At 45.2% G+C, this 17,953-nt stretch overlaps 1 protein-coding gene across 7 annotated transcripts in view; it reads left to right on the plus strand.

Moving 5' to 3' along the window:
• Positions 1–293: 293 nt before the first annotated feature.
• Positions 294–17,953, plus strand: part of FARP2 (FERM, ARH/RhoGEF and pleckstrin domain protein 2) — a 101,496-nt gene continuing 83,836 nt past the window's right edge. For 6 of the 7 annotated variants that reach the window (XR_011969171.1, XM_072618756.1, XM_072618759.1 and 3 more), the window contains exons 1-3: positions 298–404; positions 1,467–1,574; positions 9,466–9,697. Coding sequence is in view for 6 of the 7 variants with exons in the window: in XM_072618756.1 (XP_072474857.1) it covers positions 9,494–9,697 (204 nt within the window). In the remaining variant the exon portion in view is untranslated. Of the gene's footprint in view, positions 405–1,466; positions 1,575–9,465; positions 9,698–17,953 lie in introns of all 7 variants that reach the window. The other variant, XM_072618757.1, reaches the window with a different exon arrangement.

The raw sequence follows: 17,953 nt of genomic DNA on the forward strand, positions 1-17,953 counted from the left end.
TCCGAAGAGTCGGCCCGAGGCGCGGAGAGATCCGCTCCCCAGCCCGCGCAGGGGCCGAGGCCAGCTCGCTGCCCTCCTGGGACGCCTCCGCGCTCTGGGCAACCGGCCGCAGACGCTGGTCCGCCCCCGCACTCGGGCCCCGCCCCTCCCCGCGGAGTCCGCCAATCAGAATCCGAGCTCCTCTTTCCGGGCCGGGCTCCCGGCGAGTCCCCGCCCTGCCTGCAGGAGGACCAATCGGAGGCCGGTCCGCGGGGGAGGGGGCGGGGCCGGGCGCGCGCCTTAGCCGCGCGGCGCCCGCGAGGGGCCAGTTGGCAGTTGGGAGCCGGGGCGCCCCGGAGGCGGTGGCGGCCGGGAGAGGGGGCGGCGGCGGCGGCGGCCGTGCGGAGAGCGGGACGCTCGGCGGGGTGAGCGGACGGAGGGCCGAGCCGGGGGAGGAAGGGGTCGCCAGGGGCTGAGAGGGAGCGGGCGGGCGGGCGGGCGGCCTCGGGCCGGGCCGGGCCGAGGCGATGGGGGAGGGGCGGGGCCGCGGGCGCGCGGGCGGGGGGAGGGCTGCGCGTGCGCGCTCCCGCGCCTCGGGCCTCTCCTCCCCGGCCCCTCCCGGAGCCGCGGCCGGAGCCCGGGGCGGGGGCGGCAGGGCGGAGGGCCGCCGGGATCGCGCGCGGGGCACCTCGTCCGCCCCTCGCCGGGCCGCGGGCTCGGGCCCCTCTGCCCCCCCGCCCAGGGTCTCTGACCGCAGCGCCCCGTGGAGTCCCTCGGCAGGTCCGCGCGTGGGTGCAGCCCGGGTCCGGCCGGGGACACGCCCTGGGGGTGACCTTTGAGGGGCCAGACGTGGTCCCACTGTGCGCCGGCCCGGGAGCCCTTACTTGTGACGTAACCACCGTGCCGTGAAGTTGAAAGGCCAATGTTGAAAAACTGGGGAAGGTGCTGGAGCGAGCGGCCACGGTGCGGGCAGAGAGCCGAGGGCGGGGGGCTCCACCGACCCCCTGGGGTGGGCCTTGGTGACTGCTGAGAAGTCACCCCCTGCTGAGCGTGTTCCTGCCGACTGAGGAGGTCTGAGCCCCCCCAGCACCGGGAGCCGGGACCCTCGGCTTTGGACTCCATCTCTCGCTGCTCCTCCGGCTGACCAGAGACAAGCAGTTATGAAAAAAATCCAACACAGCTTGAGACGTTAAGTGTGTCAAGAGAAATGTTTTTCTTCCAGTTTTCAGCCCCAAGCACGTGGGTACTTTTAAGAAGGCAGGGTGACAAGCTGCCAGGCTCCGGAGTTGTCTTGGGTCTTGCCCATGGCGGCTTGGCAGTGCCCTGTTTGGGCTGGTGTCTGAGGGATGTTGGGCCAGATGACTCTGATGTCTTATGTCATGTGAGATTCTAGGAGGCTCTTTTGTATCTCCCATGCTGCCAAGCAGAGTTTCCTGCACATGAGAAATGCCCATAAAATGTTTGTGTGATCGATTATTTAATCACAGAGAATCTCAGAACTGGAAGGGACTCTCCCTGAAGCAGCAGGCCCACCTCACAAGTGAACAGCCAGCCTTTGCTTGAAGACAAGCCCCCAGTGCAGTGCTGTGCACATGGTAGGTGTTTGTTAAATGGACTCAAATGGACTGAGAAGGAAGCAGGGTAGGGGAGGTGGAGAAGAGGCCAAGGTGGCCCTAGGATGTGCCTCTCACAAAGGCTGGTACCACAGGCTTTCCCCTCACCATGGTGACAGGGTGACATAATCTCCAGATCTTCCCAGCCCCTACTTGAGCTTGTCCGACTTTCCTGGCAAGAGGCCTCTCCCCAGTGCCCGACCCTCCCCCATACCCCAAACTGCTCCTCATTCTGCTGTCCAAGGCCAAGCACAACAAGGCTACTCTTTCTTCCATGTGACAGTTCTTTCTCACAATATACATCCTCAGTGCTGTCAGCAGTCTACAACCCTTGGCTCAGCGCCCTTCATCATCTTCTGGACCATCTCTAGTTTATCAGTGTCCTCGTTGAAATTATGGTGCTCTGACTTCAACGCTGAAGTTCAGATGTGATCCAGCCTGGAGGGCAGATGGCGGGGCTGTGTCCTCACTTCTTTTGGACAGTGAGCCTTTCTCACTGTATGTAGGCTAGGCTTGTGTTGAATTTCTAGGCTCCTGTATCACGCTACCGACACCCTTCAAGCCTGCAGGCCGTTTACACCCACTCCCATCTTGTGTTTTTGAAATTGGGGAAAGAGGGGAAGGGAATAAGCATTTATAAAGCACCTGCTGTATGTCAGGCACTGTACTGAGCGCTTTACAGATTTTATTTATGTGATTCCCACAGCAGCCTTGGGAGGCAGGTGAGACCGAAGCTAACAGACTGAGTGACTTTCCCAGGATAAGGCAGCTGGTCAGGTTAGGGGAGGCTAGATTTGAACTCAGATCTGCCTGATTCTAGACCCAGCTCTACCCAGTCTGCCAGCTAGGGGAAGATAAGTGTAAGAGCTTACATTTTCCTGTTTTTATTATTTGGTCCAATTTTTAATTGCCTCAGTCATCTAGTATGATGGGTTTTTTTGTGAGTTGAAAATTTAATATGCTATCCCATTGGTTGATTAAAAATGTTGAGCAGCATAGATTGTATACTCTAGAGCTAGATATCCAAGAGGCAGAGTAGCTAAGAGTTTTAAAAGATTTGGAATCAGTAAGAACTGAGTTTGAATCCTCCCTCAGCTATGTGACCTTGGACAAATCACTTTACCTCTCCATGCCTCAGTTTCCTTATCTGTAAAATGGGGATAATACACTTATCTTCTACAGGGTTGTGGTGTTGTTTAAGTGAAATTATATATGTAAGTCACTTTGCAGATCTCACAGTTGTGTGTATGTGTGTGTGTGTGTTGGCTGTTATTATTATTAGAGACTTTGCAAGTTGATATCAAACTATTATTTCCAAATTTATTCCAGTTATATTTTACGCTGTGTTCTAGAAATCCAAACCTTGTTTTCTGGCACCATTTTTATCTCCAGTGGCCATTCCCTTCCCAAGTCTGCTTTTGTCTTTGGAAACTGCAGCCTTTGACCAAAGGTGATGAGAACACCTCTGCTTCCAGAGCCTTTTCCTTGTGCCTTGCACCTGGTAGATGCCTACTCAGCACTGGCTTAATTGAGTTCTGTTTGTTGCTCAAGACGTGTAGCAATGTTTTGTTTTGTTTTGTTTTTTTTAGATAATCTCTGATAGATTCTATCATTTGTGTCCATGTGACTCATCAGAAGAGGGTGGAAGTTACCAGGCTTGACCAGCTTTGGGAAGCTTGTCACTAAGCTACCCCTAACGCTCCAAGGAGCACTAGGAGCCATCTCTCCTTCCCCAGACCTGGCCCTGGATAGTCTTGCCAGCACCTCAGTCATCTTTCCTCTGAGGACAAGCAACTGCTTCTTCTGTAGAGGTCCCACCTTCCTCCCCAGAGGGTTGGGTTATCTCTTCCTTTGTTCTTCCTCTTGCTCTGTGTCTCATCCTTCCAAGATCCAGATCTTCTTTTGGAACCATTCCATTTGGTTTGATTGAGAATGTTCTTCTGTGGGCTGACCCGAAGAGGGGAAGCTGCGTGGCCTTTCCTTCTCAGTGGCAGGCCAGCTTGCCCTTGGAGCATTGATCCTACTTTGGTGTGAATCATACAAGTAGAGAGACAGTGGGTAGAGTTAGAGCTTTAAGGAATCTTACAGGTTATTGAATCTAGCCCCCTCATTTTATAGAGGAGGAGACTGAAGCCCGGGAGAGGCCAAACAATTTACCCAAGGCCATAGGAAGCATCTTTCGTCCCTCAAGTCCAGTATATTTGGGAAATAAAGTTGTTTATCTCTGCTTTGGTGGAGTCCCTCTTGTTTTCAGTGCTTGGGAAATTGTGTAATGGTGGAGAATCAAGTCTGTGCAGCTTACACTTCTGTAAACAGTCAGTGTCATGAGGACTGAGTTTTTTGCGTCCCCCAGTAGTGTCTGGAATGCAGTAGGCAATTAATAAGTGTTGACTTGATTTAACAGAACTGGGAAATTCTCTTACAAGAGGATTTAACCTTGGCCTGAGAGTCTTCTCTCTTTTGCAGTCCATTCAGCCCCATCATGGCATGGTGGTGATGGAGTACACAATTTAGGGGACTTACTTTTGGTGCTATAAATGAGGTAGAATTGACAGAGATGGGGTTTTTTTTTTTTTACTAACTTAGAGTAAAAGAACCCTGTTTTCCTTTTTTCTTTTATTCTTGTCTTTCTGTTTTCCTTGTGTTTGTCTTGTGTTGCCCTTTTCCCATTTTCCTTCCCTGTTGTTAGACACCTTGGTATTGTCATGTTCTGAGAGGAAAGACTGACTTGTGATCCTTTCCACTGAGAGGTACAGACTCCCCAGGGCTCAGCAGTGCCCAGAGAAGTGGCCAGAAGCCTCTTCTTAACTGCCAAGGCAAGGGAAGAATCAGATTCTGATGTAGTTCTCAGGTCATGTTGTCGAGCACTTAAATACCTATGGTTGGCTTCACTTATTATGGCCCTTTTTTCCTGCTTGTGACTCTATCCCTGCCCTGGCTCCTGGGTCAGCTGCTGCTTGTGTGTCTTTCTGCCTCAGGCTAGTGTCTGGTAGTTTTCCCTGTTTCTTTCCTTTGATACAAAACTCCTTTAGCAGTTTAGGTGCCTAGTTACTACTTAGGTTTAGGAATGTTACAGACAAGGACAGAGGCTGTAGGTACAAAGTGCTGACAGGGGACTCTTGTCACCAGGAGATGGAGCAGTGGCAGGAAAGAGGCAGGCTTGGTGAGGGGCACCTCTCTGGAAGAGAAGCACACAGCAAGAGATGTTGTAAAAACTCTTCTGCTGTATAGTTCTGAAAATATGTCTTCATGAAGTTATTGTCAGTTGTCTTCATTGCTGCCTTGTGGTGTGGTGGATAGAGAACAGAAATGAGTGGTTTGGGAGAGATCTGCGTTCAGGAACCCCCCAGCCTCCTGCTCAGCTGGATGATATGGAGCAAGTCAGTCTCTGGAAGTATCAGTCTCCTCATGTGTAGATTGGCATAGTAACACTGAGGGTCCCTATACCCCAGGTTTGTTGAAATGTTCACAGTTGAACTGAGGATTGTAGAAATGTCAGCTACCCTCATCTTCAAGAAATATCTAACAGGAAATCTATGATAAGAAAGAAGCTGTTGCCTTGTAGTCTGAATGCATCGATGGATAGGATCCGCATAAATCAACAAGGCTGGAAGGAGACCTGAAATACTGTGGAATGAAGCCCTAGGCATGTTGGATTTGATTAAGTCTGGTTAAAAACTTAGGTTACTCTGTTTCTGTTTTGGACTCTACATTCTTGCTTTTTGGGTTGTTACATGTATCTGCTTTTCTGCATTGATGGCCTACATGCAAAGGCAGAGTTTAGGACCCAGAAGCTCATGATTTCTCTTTTGATTGCCTTTTGGAAGGTGATTAGGGCCTGCCTTCTTCAGTGCAGTTTTTGCCAGTCAAGGTATAATTGGAAAGATCTGGGCCTGAGTCCGAATTGTGGCTTAACTACCCTCCATCTCTAGCCTCTCATTTGCAGTTGAGGAAGATAGTACTTTAATTACTTTAATATTAGCATCTATTATGCAGTGGTTTCTTAATTTTTTTTTTAAAAATTGTTAACTGTGCACACAGTGCAGAAAAGTGGGTAGGCATCATTGGAACCAACTTCTTCAGCATTTGTATTAGCAGGTGTTTTTTAGTGTGCCACCTTTTAAAGCTCCAGGGTATGTTTTCCGTTTCTGCTCATTTCCTTAGGTATTTATTTTTTAGCTCTTCTTATCTTAAAGCTGAAGTAAATATTAAAAGTTCCTGCCAAATCATTACTGAATGATATTGGAAAACAAACTTTCACAGGAATGGCAGAGCCATTCGCAGGTTCAGTTTTATTTTCTGCATGGTGTTATAGATTGAGTGGTGACCTCCATCTTGATTCTGACATGGAGTAGCTGTTTTACTCTGGGCAAGTCTTATATTCATCTGCAGAATGGGACTAATAATATTAACTCTCCAGAGTGGTTATGGGGAAAGGGTTTAGTAAACCTGAAAGTGGGAGAGAAACAGGAATTGATGAAGATAATGAGGATGGCAAGATCCTGTAGTCATTTATTTGTGCCATCTTCTTGGAAATAGAAGAGCACCAGGGTTGTTTTTGCACAGAATGTTTCTGGCTGGAGAAGAGTGATCTTTTTCTCTTGGACCCCTTGACCAGAGGGCTGGTGAAGCCCAGGGGCCCTTCTCAGAATAATGTTTTTAAATACATAAAATAAAGTACATAGGATTACAAAGGGAACCATTCCTATTGAAATACAGTCATCTGACTATTAAAAAACCAAGTTTGTGAACCCTAGGTTAAGAATGACTGGCTTAGATGAAACTTAATTGGATGGAATTTTGCTTTTTAGAAGGGAGTGGGAAACAACAGAAGGTTTAGCTTCTGTTGAAAGTAAAGTTTGTTAGCTTAGTTGATGGGCTAATGAGAAAAAAATATTCCACATTTATGAAGTAATTCTCTCTTTCATCCTCATCTCATCCCTGTGTTGGCTCAGTGACAGAGAACAAGACCCTGCATCTTTGGCCTCCAGCTGTCCCCCCACCTTGTGCCTGGAATGCTTTCCCTCCTCATCTGCCTCTTGCCCTCCTTGGCTTTCTTCAAGTCCTACCATAAAATGTCACCTTCGGCAGGGAGCTTTTCTTGACCCTCTTTAATTTGGTGTCCTCCCTCAGTTGATTATTTTCAGTTTATCTCATACATAGCTTGTTTGTACCTAATTGCTTGCACCTTAGCCCCCTCATTAGACCAAGTTTCTTGAGAGCAAGGATTGTCTTTTGCCTTACTTTGTATCCCCAGTGCTCAGCATATGGCTCACAGTAAACACTTGAAAGGATGCACACTTGGCTGTCCCACTCTATTGTGGGTGGGCTCTCTTGCCCCACACAACATGACCTTTCTCGCTGCTGTCTCAGAACAGCTTAGCTCCCAGGGAAGGACAAATGCTTGTGTGGCTAGTTGACTTCCCCTGTTCTGCTGAGAGCCCTTCAGGGAGCTTCCTCTGTCACTGCCCTGCTCAGCTCTGTTACCCAGGGATGCTGAACTGAGCAGCTGTCATATGGAGGGAGTACTTAGGAGCTCAAGGCAGAGCTTTCTTTTTGGGAATGTGTTTGTCTCCTGGGGGCTATATTTCTGTTAGTGAAATCTTTGGACATGAAAGCCATTTAGAAACTCTTTCTGCTGAAGCATGCCCAGATGGATATTGAATATATACCGCTCAGTACTGAGACACTCTAGTCAGTAAGTCAGAAGCACCGCTGGGTGCTTGCATGGTGTAAGGTACATGGCTCCCCCAAAGAGCCTCTCTCCCCCCCCCCACCTCCTTCTTTTCCTCCTTCCCTCCCCCAATCATATTGCTGGAGTTGATATTTACTTAGGTTCTGTACTTGTTTCTCTCATAGAATATAAGCCCCTCAAGGGCAGAGATTGTTTTATTGTAGTCTTTGTGTCTCCAGCATCTGGCATAACCTTTCATAAGGATTTGTTGATTGAGTGAAGTGAGATCCAAGTTAAGGACTGGAGTAAAAATCAAGTCAAAATGAAAAGTAAAAATCTTTTGTTTCATCTAGAGGATAACAGTATTAAAGAAGCTACTGAGGACTGCTGAGAGGTTATCTACTTTGGAGGGTGCTTGAGACTTGGTGTGTCCAGTAGTTATTGGGAGCCTCATGACCAGAGAGGTGTGATCCAAATGCTTGAATGAACAGGATCATCCGATGGTCCCATTTAAAAACTGAACTGGAAGAATTGGGGGTGGGGTGGCGTGGGAAGCCAGTGACATGACTTTAATCACATAATTTAATGCAGAGAGCATCAAGTCAGTTCTTTCCCTTTTCTTGGCCCTGGGAGCTTTCCTACTTTGAATAGCATTCTCCTTCCTTGTAGGCAGCCTAGAGATGGGAGGTGTTTGTGTAAATGCTTCTGACTTGGCATCATCAACTCAGTTGAGGTTGGGGAGGTGTGTGTGTGTGTGTGTGTGTGTGTGTGTGTGTGTGTGTGTGTGTGTGTGTGTGTGTGTGTGTGTGTGTGTGTGTGTGTGTGTACACAGGCATGTATGTGCTTACCTTCCCTTTGACAAGGAGGGGAATCCACATTCAGATTTATGTCACCTGGAACATGGCAGAATGTGACACTTAAAAAACATTTTAAGATTGACAGACATGGATATTAAGGATCTGTTTAAAGAAGATAAGCTAAAATATGTGCACTATAAAATTATAGGGAGGACAAATTACGGTTATTCATTAGTATTGGTGTATCTGTTTTCTCTTTGGTATTCTTCATAAGAACAGATATCTCAAAAATGCTTCATAAGCCTCACATGCATTTATAATCACAACAAACTTTTTTTCCATAATAATGACTTAGGACTTTTCTGTAGATGTATATATGTACACATACAATGTGTCCTTAACAAATTGTGAAAGAACTCTTGAGATGGTTACTTGAATATTTTATGTTTATGATTTTGGGTGCTTCTCCATTTGATTTTTTTTAATATTCATTTTTAAATTTTGCATTCAAAATTCTCTCCCTCTCTCTGGTATGCCCCATTCATTGAGAAGACAAGTAATGCACTAGCTATTATACATATGAGATAGTGTGAAGCATATTTCCATATGAGCCAGGTTGCAAAATAAATAAAAAGGAGGGGGGAAAGAAAAGTGGAGAAAGGGAAATATGCCTCACTTTACACTCAAGAGTTCATCAGTTCTGGAAGTGGGTAGCATTTTTACTCTGAAACAGTTGTAGATCGTTGATCAGAGTAGCTAAGACTTTCAGGTTGATTATCTTTACAAAATTGCCGTGACTGTCCAACGTTCTCCTGGTTCCACTCACTTCTTTTTGCTTCAGTTCACATGTGGCTCTAATCAGGTTTTTCCTTGCCATTTCTTATAGTACAATAGGATTCCATTACATTCATGTACCATGCTTGTTCAGCCCTTCCCCACTTGATGAGCATCTCTTCAATTTCCAGTACTTTGCCACCATGACAAGAGCTGCTACAAATATTTTTGTCCTAAGACCTTTTCCCTTTACTTTGATCTCTTGGAGACGCAGACCACCGTAGTGGGGGTATTGCTAGGTCAGAGGGTGTGCAGTTTTATAGTCCTTGGGGCACAGTTCCAAATTGTTCTCTACATGACCATAACAAACAGTTTTTAAGGTGCTGTGCAATGCACTGCGAATACAGAAGGAGAAACAATCCACTCCCTGCCCGTGCTGGGGGGAGGGAGGCTGGAGAGGAATATAACATGGACTCATCATTTTGGTGCAAGCTAAGGAGGGAGACAGAGAGAGCACTGGATGTAAGGAAAAGATACACGATATTTTGGTATAATGTGAACATCTTGATATTTGGTGCTCATAGTAATTAGGCATTTTGGTGTTTTCTTCCCTCCCCCTTTCTTTTAGTGATTTCTCTACTCCTTGCTGTTGAATCATGGGGGAAATTGAAGGAACTTATAGAGTCTTGGAAACTGCAGGAAGCCGTTTGGGGGGCCTGAATCACTCTGGCATCAGCACCTTGGAGCCAGGGCAAAGCCTGTCCTCAGCCATGGCGAAGACATCTGCAAAACTGCAAGAGAAAGACCTTGCTATCAAAGTCAAGTTGCTAGACAACGCCATTGAGATACTCCATGTGGAGGTGAGCATGGCAGGGGGGTGGCTGTTGGCAGTGAGGGAGTGCTGCTTTCCTATTTGCTTCAGGGTTTGTAGGCTTTGTGCTTGTTGAATAGGAGGAGTAACCTTAGGTGATGCAGACGTGAAAGTGTCTGGTGATAGAACCTTCTAAATCAGGAAGGAAAAACCTAGAAGCATCTTTTCTGCCCTCTTCTTTATCATAACTGTTAGATCATATGTCATCAGAATGCTACGACCTAATGGATAGAGTTCTGCTAGGTGATTGGAGTGGGTGTCAGCTAGCTGTCATGGAAGGTTTGTGGTGCTCCCTCTCCCATCTCCCTCAGAGATGATCATAGGTCCCAGAAGGTTGAAAGAGGAGATTATAGCTATTTATTGAATGCTCTTACAGCTGAACGAGGGTACTATTCTTTTTGTCAAGTTTTTAAAATGGCTTTTGGGAGGTCACACTGAGGTGTCTTTGGTCATGGGGACAGATTAACAGAGACTTGAGTGGAATTCTGAAGTTTCTGTGTCCAGGAGCTTGTCTGGGCTGATTGGACTGTAGGAATGGCCCTGGAATGTGCTGCTGCTCCCTTGGGCTCTGGGGTGCAGCCTCAGGAGAGGGCATACTTGTAAAATCAGCTCTGGAGGCTTCTCCCACGAATTCATCTCATGGATCAAGTTGAGTCCTTGAAAGGCCTGCTTGCCTTTGACCAGCTCCAGAGCTATTAGTGCAAAGGCTGGGGGATGTGTCCTTTTATGCTGAGAGAAGGGATTTGAACTGATAACTAAGCCTTATTCTGCTATTATAAAGGGAATTGGGATTAGCAGGAACTGTTTTACATCAAGGAGTTATGAGCATTTTTGCAAAGAAGGAAAAAGCCACTGAGCACAGGCAATTCCCTTTAAACAGCTGGCACAGTGCCTTTGGAAGGGGGCTGCTTTGAGAGACCCAGAGTGATGGGAGTGGATCAAAGGCTGGCACAAAGATCAGGGGTCAAGGCTTGCTTCTGGCCCTGGGGATCTGTGGGACAGATCTGTGCAATGAGAATTATAGAGCTCAATCCTCCGGGTGGTTACAGCGATGGTGGTAAAGCTAAAGGGAAATAACAGACACAAAGCCCTTTGGACAGGACTCAGTGAGGCCCTCTTGGCTCTGTCTGAAACAGGCTCCAGGTTTCCTTGCATCCCCAGAGCTGCTTTTGCCCACATCCACAAAAAGCTGACAAAAAGCTCTGAACTGAAAGTCAAAAAAGCTGGGTTCAGAGGCTGGCACTGTGTGGCATGGGGCAAGTCCCTTCTCTTCTCTGGGCTGAAATTTCCTCTTCTGAAAATGAGGAGGTTGGACTGGCTGGTGTCAGAGGGCCCTTCTGACTTGACATCTCTGTGACCTGAAGTACCGTTAGTATGTTTGCTTTGTATTCTAGCAGATGAGGTAACGTTCCTGATTTGTTTTTTTATTGTGTGACCTTAAACTTACTTGCAGGTTAATCTGGTTTTTCTTCTCTTGTTCACTTCTAATTAATGAAAACTCTTAGCAGGAAGAGGTAAAAAGCCCAGGTGTGGGTTGTCTAGATCATAAACAATCTAGAACTCTCCAGAGAGACTCCCTTGGCCTGTGCTGTGACTTATCTCTGGCTGGAGTGATGCCTGAGGAAGTGATGTTTCTGTGCAGATTTCCAAATACATAGAGATCTTGTTAGGACTGAGAATTTATTATCTCTGTTCATCAGAGTTTAAGATAGTTGAGTTCTTTTCATGTAAATGGCAAAGTTTGGCAGAAGCTCAGGAATTTCATCTAACCAAATTAGCTTTTCGATGCTTTGCTAGATAGATAGCTAAATGGTTTTACCCACATGGTTTTTTACCTCCTGAATACCTTGAGCTTCCAAATCCCTGAACTCAACTGCCTCCTGCCCCATTGCTTTACTCTCGAGGGCTGACCGGGAGAGGCTGTCTCTTGCCTGCTGGGATGAGTCAGAAAGTGGAGTGTCAAGCCTTTGTCAGATCCGGCCGCTCTCTCAGACCTCTCCCAGAAACCCGCTTGATTTCATCCTTGCCATTCGGAGCCCTTAGAGTTTGTTCTGGAGTAGCTCTTGTACCAAAGTCTGTGTCCAAATAGTGATGACAGTTGGTTATCAGAATGGAAAAGGTGGTTTTTCCTTAGAGTCCTTAAAAGTGCCTTTTATTTGGAATAGAAAAGAAGGCTTTGCCTCAATTCCCAATTATTTTTCCCTTAACAAAATAGAACAGTTTAATGAAATAGAGGCATATTCAGCATTCATGGTTGATGCATATCAATGTAATAAAAGTGACAAGATCATTTAATTTGATTTATACCAATTTCCAATTGTTGCGAAAGGCTTAGGTAAAAAAGCACTTTACAAACCTTAGAAGGTCTCAAAGTATGCCCAGCTTTGCTGTGATGCTCCATGAAGCAACAGATGTTTGGTGTGTTGGCACCTTGGGACTCCAGCCTCTGTTTAACTGGCGCCTTCCATATGTTAGTGTACATTAAAAATAGGACCTTTGTTTTCTTCATAGAGAAACAAACAATGAGAACAGAAATTGTGCATAAAACTGAAATGTTGACAGAGATGCTTGCTAAAGTGTTCAAACGTAAATAATTCAATTCATTCAGTTCAACTCAAAGTGTTTGCATTCTTACTCTGGACGAGGCACTTAGGGTCCCAGGTGAAATGGTCCCTGTTCCTTTGCTGACTCTGTAGGCGGAGGATCTGGCTCACATCGTGCCTGTGGTGTGTCCTTGGGGATTGTGGGCAAGTCCTTCACTTTCTTCTGGCCACAGTTTCTATGTCTCTGCAATGAGGCTGTTGGACTAGATGCTCCCAAAGATCCTCCCAGCTCCAGATCTCTGATGCTAGGCTCAGTCCTTACATACATTAGCTTTGTGATGCTAGTACAGTACCTTCCCCTCTCTAGATGTCCTTCAGGGTCCCTTCTTGCTGTATCTGTGATCTTAAATAAGCTGAGGATGGATCAGGGGTTTGCTTTTAGTAAATGCCTAACCTAATGTTGTTCACTTGTTTTCAGTTCAACTCTTTGTGACCTCATTTGGAGCTCTTTTGGCAGAGGTACTGGAGTGGTTGGTCATTTCCTTCTCAGCTCATTTAACAAATGAGGAAACTGAGGCAGATAGGGTGAAGTGACTTGCCCAGGGTCACACAGCTAGTAAGTGTCTGAGTCTGGATTTGATTATAGGAATATAGTCTTCCTGACTCTAGGCCCGGCACTGTATCCACCGTGCCACCTTGCTGCCCCTGTTGCTATGTACACATCAGCTTATTTGGAGTCTTAATGCTTTGAAAAGAGTCAAAGTTACTGTTCTGCCTTGTTTTTTCACTTTCTCTTATTCAGTAATTTTGAAAGGTGAAATTCGGGATGAATTCCAAAGTTAGTCTATCATGGAAATTAGCCTGGCATCATTGGCATCATGCTGATTTGGAAGTCTGGAGAAACAGGCTGCATCTGACCTGCCTTTCATGATTTCTTGCTATGGGTCCATGAACAAATTTGTTAACTTCTTTGAGCCTTAATTTTTTCAGCTGTCAAATGGCCAGTCATTCAGTAAGCCTTTATTATGCACCTACTCTATGCAAGGCATTGTGGATATAAAAAATGGCAAAAGACAGGAGGGTCTCATCTCAAGAAATTCACTGTCACAAGGAGACAACATGCAAAAAGCTACATAACAAACAGGGGAAATGGGAGTCAATGGAGGGAAGACACTAGAACAAAGAGAACTTGAGAGGCAGTTAGGAGAGAAAGACTTACTGTAGTCTGTGGGATTTTAGCTGGGACAGAAAGGAAGCCAGGAGGTAGATGAGGACAGAGAGCATTCTATATGTGGACAAGAGCTAGAGAGATGAAGAAAGGCAAGGACTCCAGGATGACTAGGTCAGAGTTGGAGGGACCGAGAGAGACTGTAGACGGTGCAGGAAGCCTGGGGACTCCGAGTTCTGCAGGTGTTTAAGGCCTTCCAGGGGATAGGCAGCCACTGGAGTTTATTGCATGCTGGGGGTTGGCCCAGGCTTTAGGAAATTCACTTTGGGAAAAGTGATTTTGGTGACAGTAATGCTTGAGCATCAACCTATCATCATTATTGTAAGGTTGAAATAAAAGATAGAAGTGACAGACTTGGCAAATCTGAATGTGCATTTGTGAATGGCAGCTCTTGGCAGCATCTTCACCACTTCTGGATAAGCATTTTACGGAAAGTTTTTAAAGCTTTTTTAAAGTACATTTTTCATTTGAGAATTTGTAATTAGAAACTTTCTCTTGATGTTAACATCTATTAAACCTCTCTATCTTATTTCTGAATTCCATAGATACCCAGGATTTTTTGACCTGTAATTTTTAAACAGGTATTTATTGAATCTGATGATTAACTAGGGTTTTGTGAGGTCACAGAATAAGAGAAACAATTTATGATGCTTAGTGGTAGTTGGGAGTTGCATTGAGGTGACTTTTTTCTTAAGTGGGTATTTATTCTAATGGGATCTGACCTACGTATGGTCTGAAGAAAACAAGGCCAGGACATAAGTAGGTTGGAATGTTCAGTGAAGCTGTATTTGTAACGGTATCTTGATTTTTTACCTTGACCTTAAATGAAGTTGAAATGACTGGGTGTAGTTTTTAGCTATTTGTGGTCAGGGACCAGTTGTTGGCTCTAATGAAGCCTGATTTGTATACACTTGACTGAATTCTGTGGTTTTGAAATCAGGAAACTGGCTCCAAACCTTGAAAGTATTTTTTCAGAGTCATAAAGGAAGTAATTTGGAAGCTTGTATATCAGGTTATGATTTCCTGTGGTTTTAAGATATGCGTTAGTAATGCTTTGAGTTTGAAGCCCCAGTCCGATGTAAAAAAGGGACCCAACATGGCCAGCCTAGCACGAGCCCTAAATGGGAGGTGAACAAGCAGACTTCTGTCAGACTTTCCCTTAGGATAGAGAGTTACTTGGTGACAGTTTTGAAGATTAGAACATTATAATCTTTTTCCTGGCTCTGAGTGCAGATGGACATGTTGGGGATGTGTCTATCGGGAGCCATATTTTGAACTGAAAGATTCATGGAAATAGTTTGCAGTAGCTCTTCCACCGTTCGACCCTCCTGTGTGATACAGTGCATCTAGAAGAGCAGCAGTTTAAGGCAGACTTCTCCAGCAAAGGGAGGGGCTCCCAACTCCAAGCCGCTCTGGTTCTGTTTTCTTCTTCCTTTTTGTCTCGGGCATTTTTGTGACTTGATTAGCTGTAAAAGTCTTACCAGGTTAAATATGTGACAAGTAACGGGACAGATGAATTCTGAATCTTAGGCGTGTTCTTGGAGGCCTTTAGCTTCTTTTGAGCTGATTCAGCATTTAATGCTTTCAGTCCTATAAGAAATAGTCCAGATTCCAGACGGAATCATGGCCAGATGTTTGTCATTGCTACCACATGAAGATCTTAAGTAAGGCAAATAAACTGCTCTAGAACTTATTTTTGTCTGCCCTCAGAAGAGAAAGTTAGTAATTCAGCATCTAAAATTTGAAGATAATAGAGGTGGTGTTTTTTTTTTTTAAGAAAGCTAGTTAACATTTCTAGTATAAACAGATTATTTAATCATACCATGGCTTTTCAAAACATGCTATTTTGTTTGGGGGACTTGGTGTCTTACTTGAACCTTGCTTCCCAGGGTGGTGGCAACGTTGGGTGGTGCAGGATAGAAATGTGGATATTTTTATTCTTAGAGAGGGAGGGGTGAGGAGCGAAAGAGAGACAGAGATGGAGATGGAGAGAGTGGAGGAAAAGAGAGACTCAGGTACTGGAAAGTAATTGTAGCCAATGAAAAAGACATTAAAGGAAAATGAGGATCAGGGAAATCACAGTGTATCAGGTGTATCTGAGTACATGATAGTACACAGTCATGTCTCTAGGGGAGGTTTTCTAGAGACAGCCTTTGTTGCTCTGGTTGCACATAAATCTCATGACAGATGCTCTCTCATCCTCATCCCCTCCCCCCATCCTCATCTTCTCTCTCATCCTCATCCCCCACCCCTCTCTCAAACGGAATTCTTTGAGTTTCTGTGCATTGCAAAGGCCAGGCAAAAAGGAGCTGTGTATAATTTCTTTTATTTTGCTGGCAGGTAGCAATTATCCTTCAGCCATTTCTAAGCACAAAGGTCCCAACTCCCAAACCACTTCTCCCTCCACTCCATCCTCCCCTCTCTCCCTCCTCCCTTCCATCTCTTGCCAGAAGGAAAAGTTGAAGCAAAAAAAAAAAAAAAAAAAGAGGGGCTTAGAAGATGTCGTAGATGGGGGGAGGGGGTTGGTGTGTCTAGTGCTTTCCCTTTTCATCAGTGGGTCCAAAGTCTTTCACATGTTAATTGTGCAAAAAAGTATCATAGCAGTTAAATTTCTCGAGATTGTGAAGGTAATTTCTGAAAGAAAACTATTCTGCCACAACAAAAAGCATCTTGTGCAGTTTAGCTAGCATTTTAGCTGTGTTTCTTTCATTACCAAACTTTTAAAACTGAATGTTCTATATTTACTCCTTCCACTTCTCTCTAAGCACACCCTGCAGCCAGGCTGTGGCCCTCCCATTTTTCTGACATTGAGCTTTTGAAGGTCAGCACATCCCCTGCTCAAACAAGCCTTTTCTCTGGCCTCATTCTCCTTAACCTTTCCATTGGTGTTGAATTCTCTCTTCTTCTCTCTCCCTCATTCTGGCCTTTCTTTCTCTTCCCATTTCCAAAAAATGCAGTTGTTCAATTTCAAATTCTTGACCTTTTATATTCTCGCCATGTTGGCCATAGACCGCTTCAGCTGCCCTTTATGCAAATGAATGCCAAGATTTATGCCTCCAGTCCAGACCCTTAGCCCCACATAGAGGCAATGTTGATCTGGTGCAAATAACACTGCCTCTGGAGTCCAAGAACCTTGGTTCAAATCTCTGACACTTGGCTGCCTGAATTGCTTCGAAGTAAGTCTTTTCATCTCTTCTGGGCTTTACTTTCCTCATCTATAAAATGAGGGAGTTGGATTAGATCGTCTTGAGATTGCTTCCATTTCTAGGCCTGTGATCTTGCACTTTCTTGTTATCTGTCTACACTTGGTTGTGCCACTGTTTTCTGATAAATGTTTTCTCATGCCTGAGAGAGAACTACCCCCATCCCCTCACCCCCAAATCCCCAAACTGACACTGTTTTCCCATTTTGATCAGTGCAATCATTATCCTTTTATCACCAGGACTCCACATCTCATTGTTATTCACTCCTGTGTTACCAGCTACTTGTTAATCATCTCTGAGTTGTTACAAAGGCATCACTCTACTCAGCATGGCCAAAATGGAAATGTTCTATTTTTCCCCAAACTTGTCCTTCCTCCAGTACCTATTTCCATTCCTGGCACCATCCTTCCTCTTGACCAGGTTCCTAATCTTGGAATCATTCCTGATTCTTTCCTGTCCCTTGGTCCCTGGCCCTGATTAGTTTCCAAGCCTTGTCCAGTCTGCCTTCACCATAGTTCTTTTCTTTCCACGCCTACAGCTTCTGTTCTGCTCCCAGTCCTTATCCCCTCTTGCCTAGATTACTGTAGCAGCCTCTAAGTTGGTCTCTTTGTCTCTCGTCTTTCTTTTGCATTGCTCTACACAGCTGCCAAATGGATTTTCCCAAAATGTAGCTCTTCCCATGTCCCTCTTCCCCTCCTGCCTCGCCAAACACACCCACTCACAAATCTTCAATGGGCTTCTCTTTTCTCTAGGAAGCTTTCTGCCAGCCTCCCTTTCCAGTCTTGTTCCCTTCTTTATGTCCTCTCTGCTCCCATCACATTGGTTTCCTCCTTAGCACATGTAATCTATCACTTCCCTGCCTAGGTGACTAGGTCCCTCAGACTTGAAATGTACTTCCTCAGCTGTCTTTGCATTGGATGCTTCCTTCCTTCTTTCTGCTCTCTTCCTCTTACATTTACATGTGGTCTGTCCTTACGGTAGCAAATAAGCTTCATTTTTTATTTTTGAATAAAAATATTTATTTGAATGAATGAGTGAACAAATTTTTTATTTATTTTTAACTAATTTATTTGTTTTCAGTTTTCTGCAATTACTTCCATAAGGCTTAGATTTTCTCCCCCTCCCTCCTTCTCCCTCCCCGAAATGGCAGCAATCTTATATGGATTCTACACATACATTCTTATTAACCACATTTTCACATTAGTCATGTTGCATAGAAGAATTAAAATGAATGGAGAAACCATGAGAAAAAAAAACCAAACCAAAACACA

This window comes from Notamacropus eugenii, chromosome 6, assembly GCF_028372415.1.
Source record: "Notamacropus eugenii isolate mMacEug1 chromosome 6, mMacEug1.pri_v2, whole genome shotgun sequence".
Classification (NCBI taxonomy): domain Eukaryota; kingdom Metazoa; phylum Chordata; class Mammalia; order Diprotodontia; family Macropodidae; genus Notamacropus; species Notamacropus eugenii.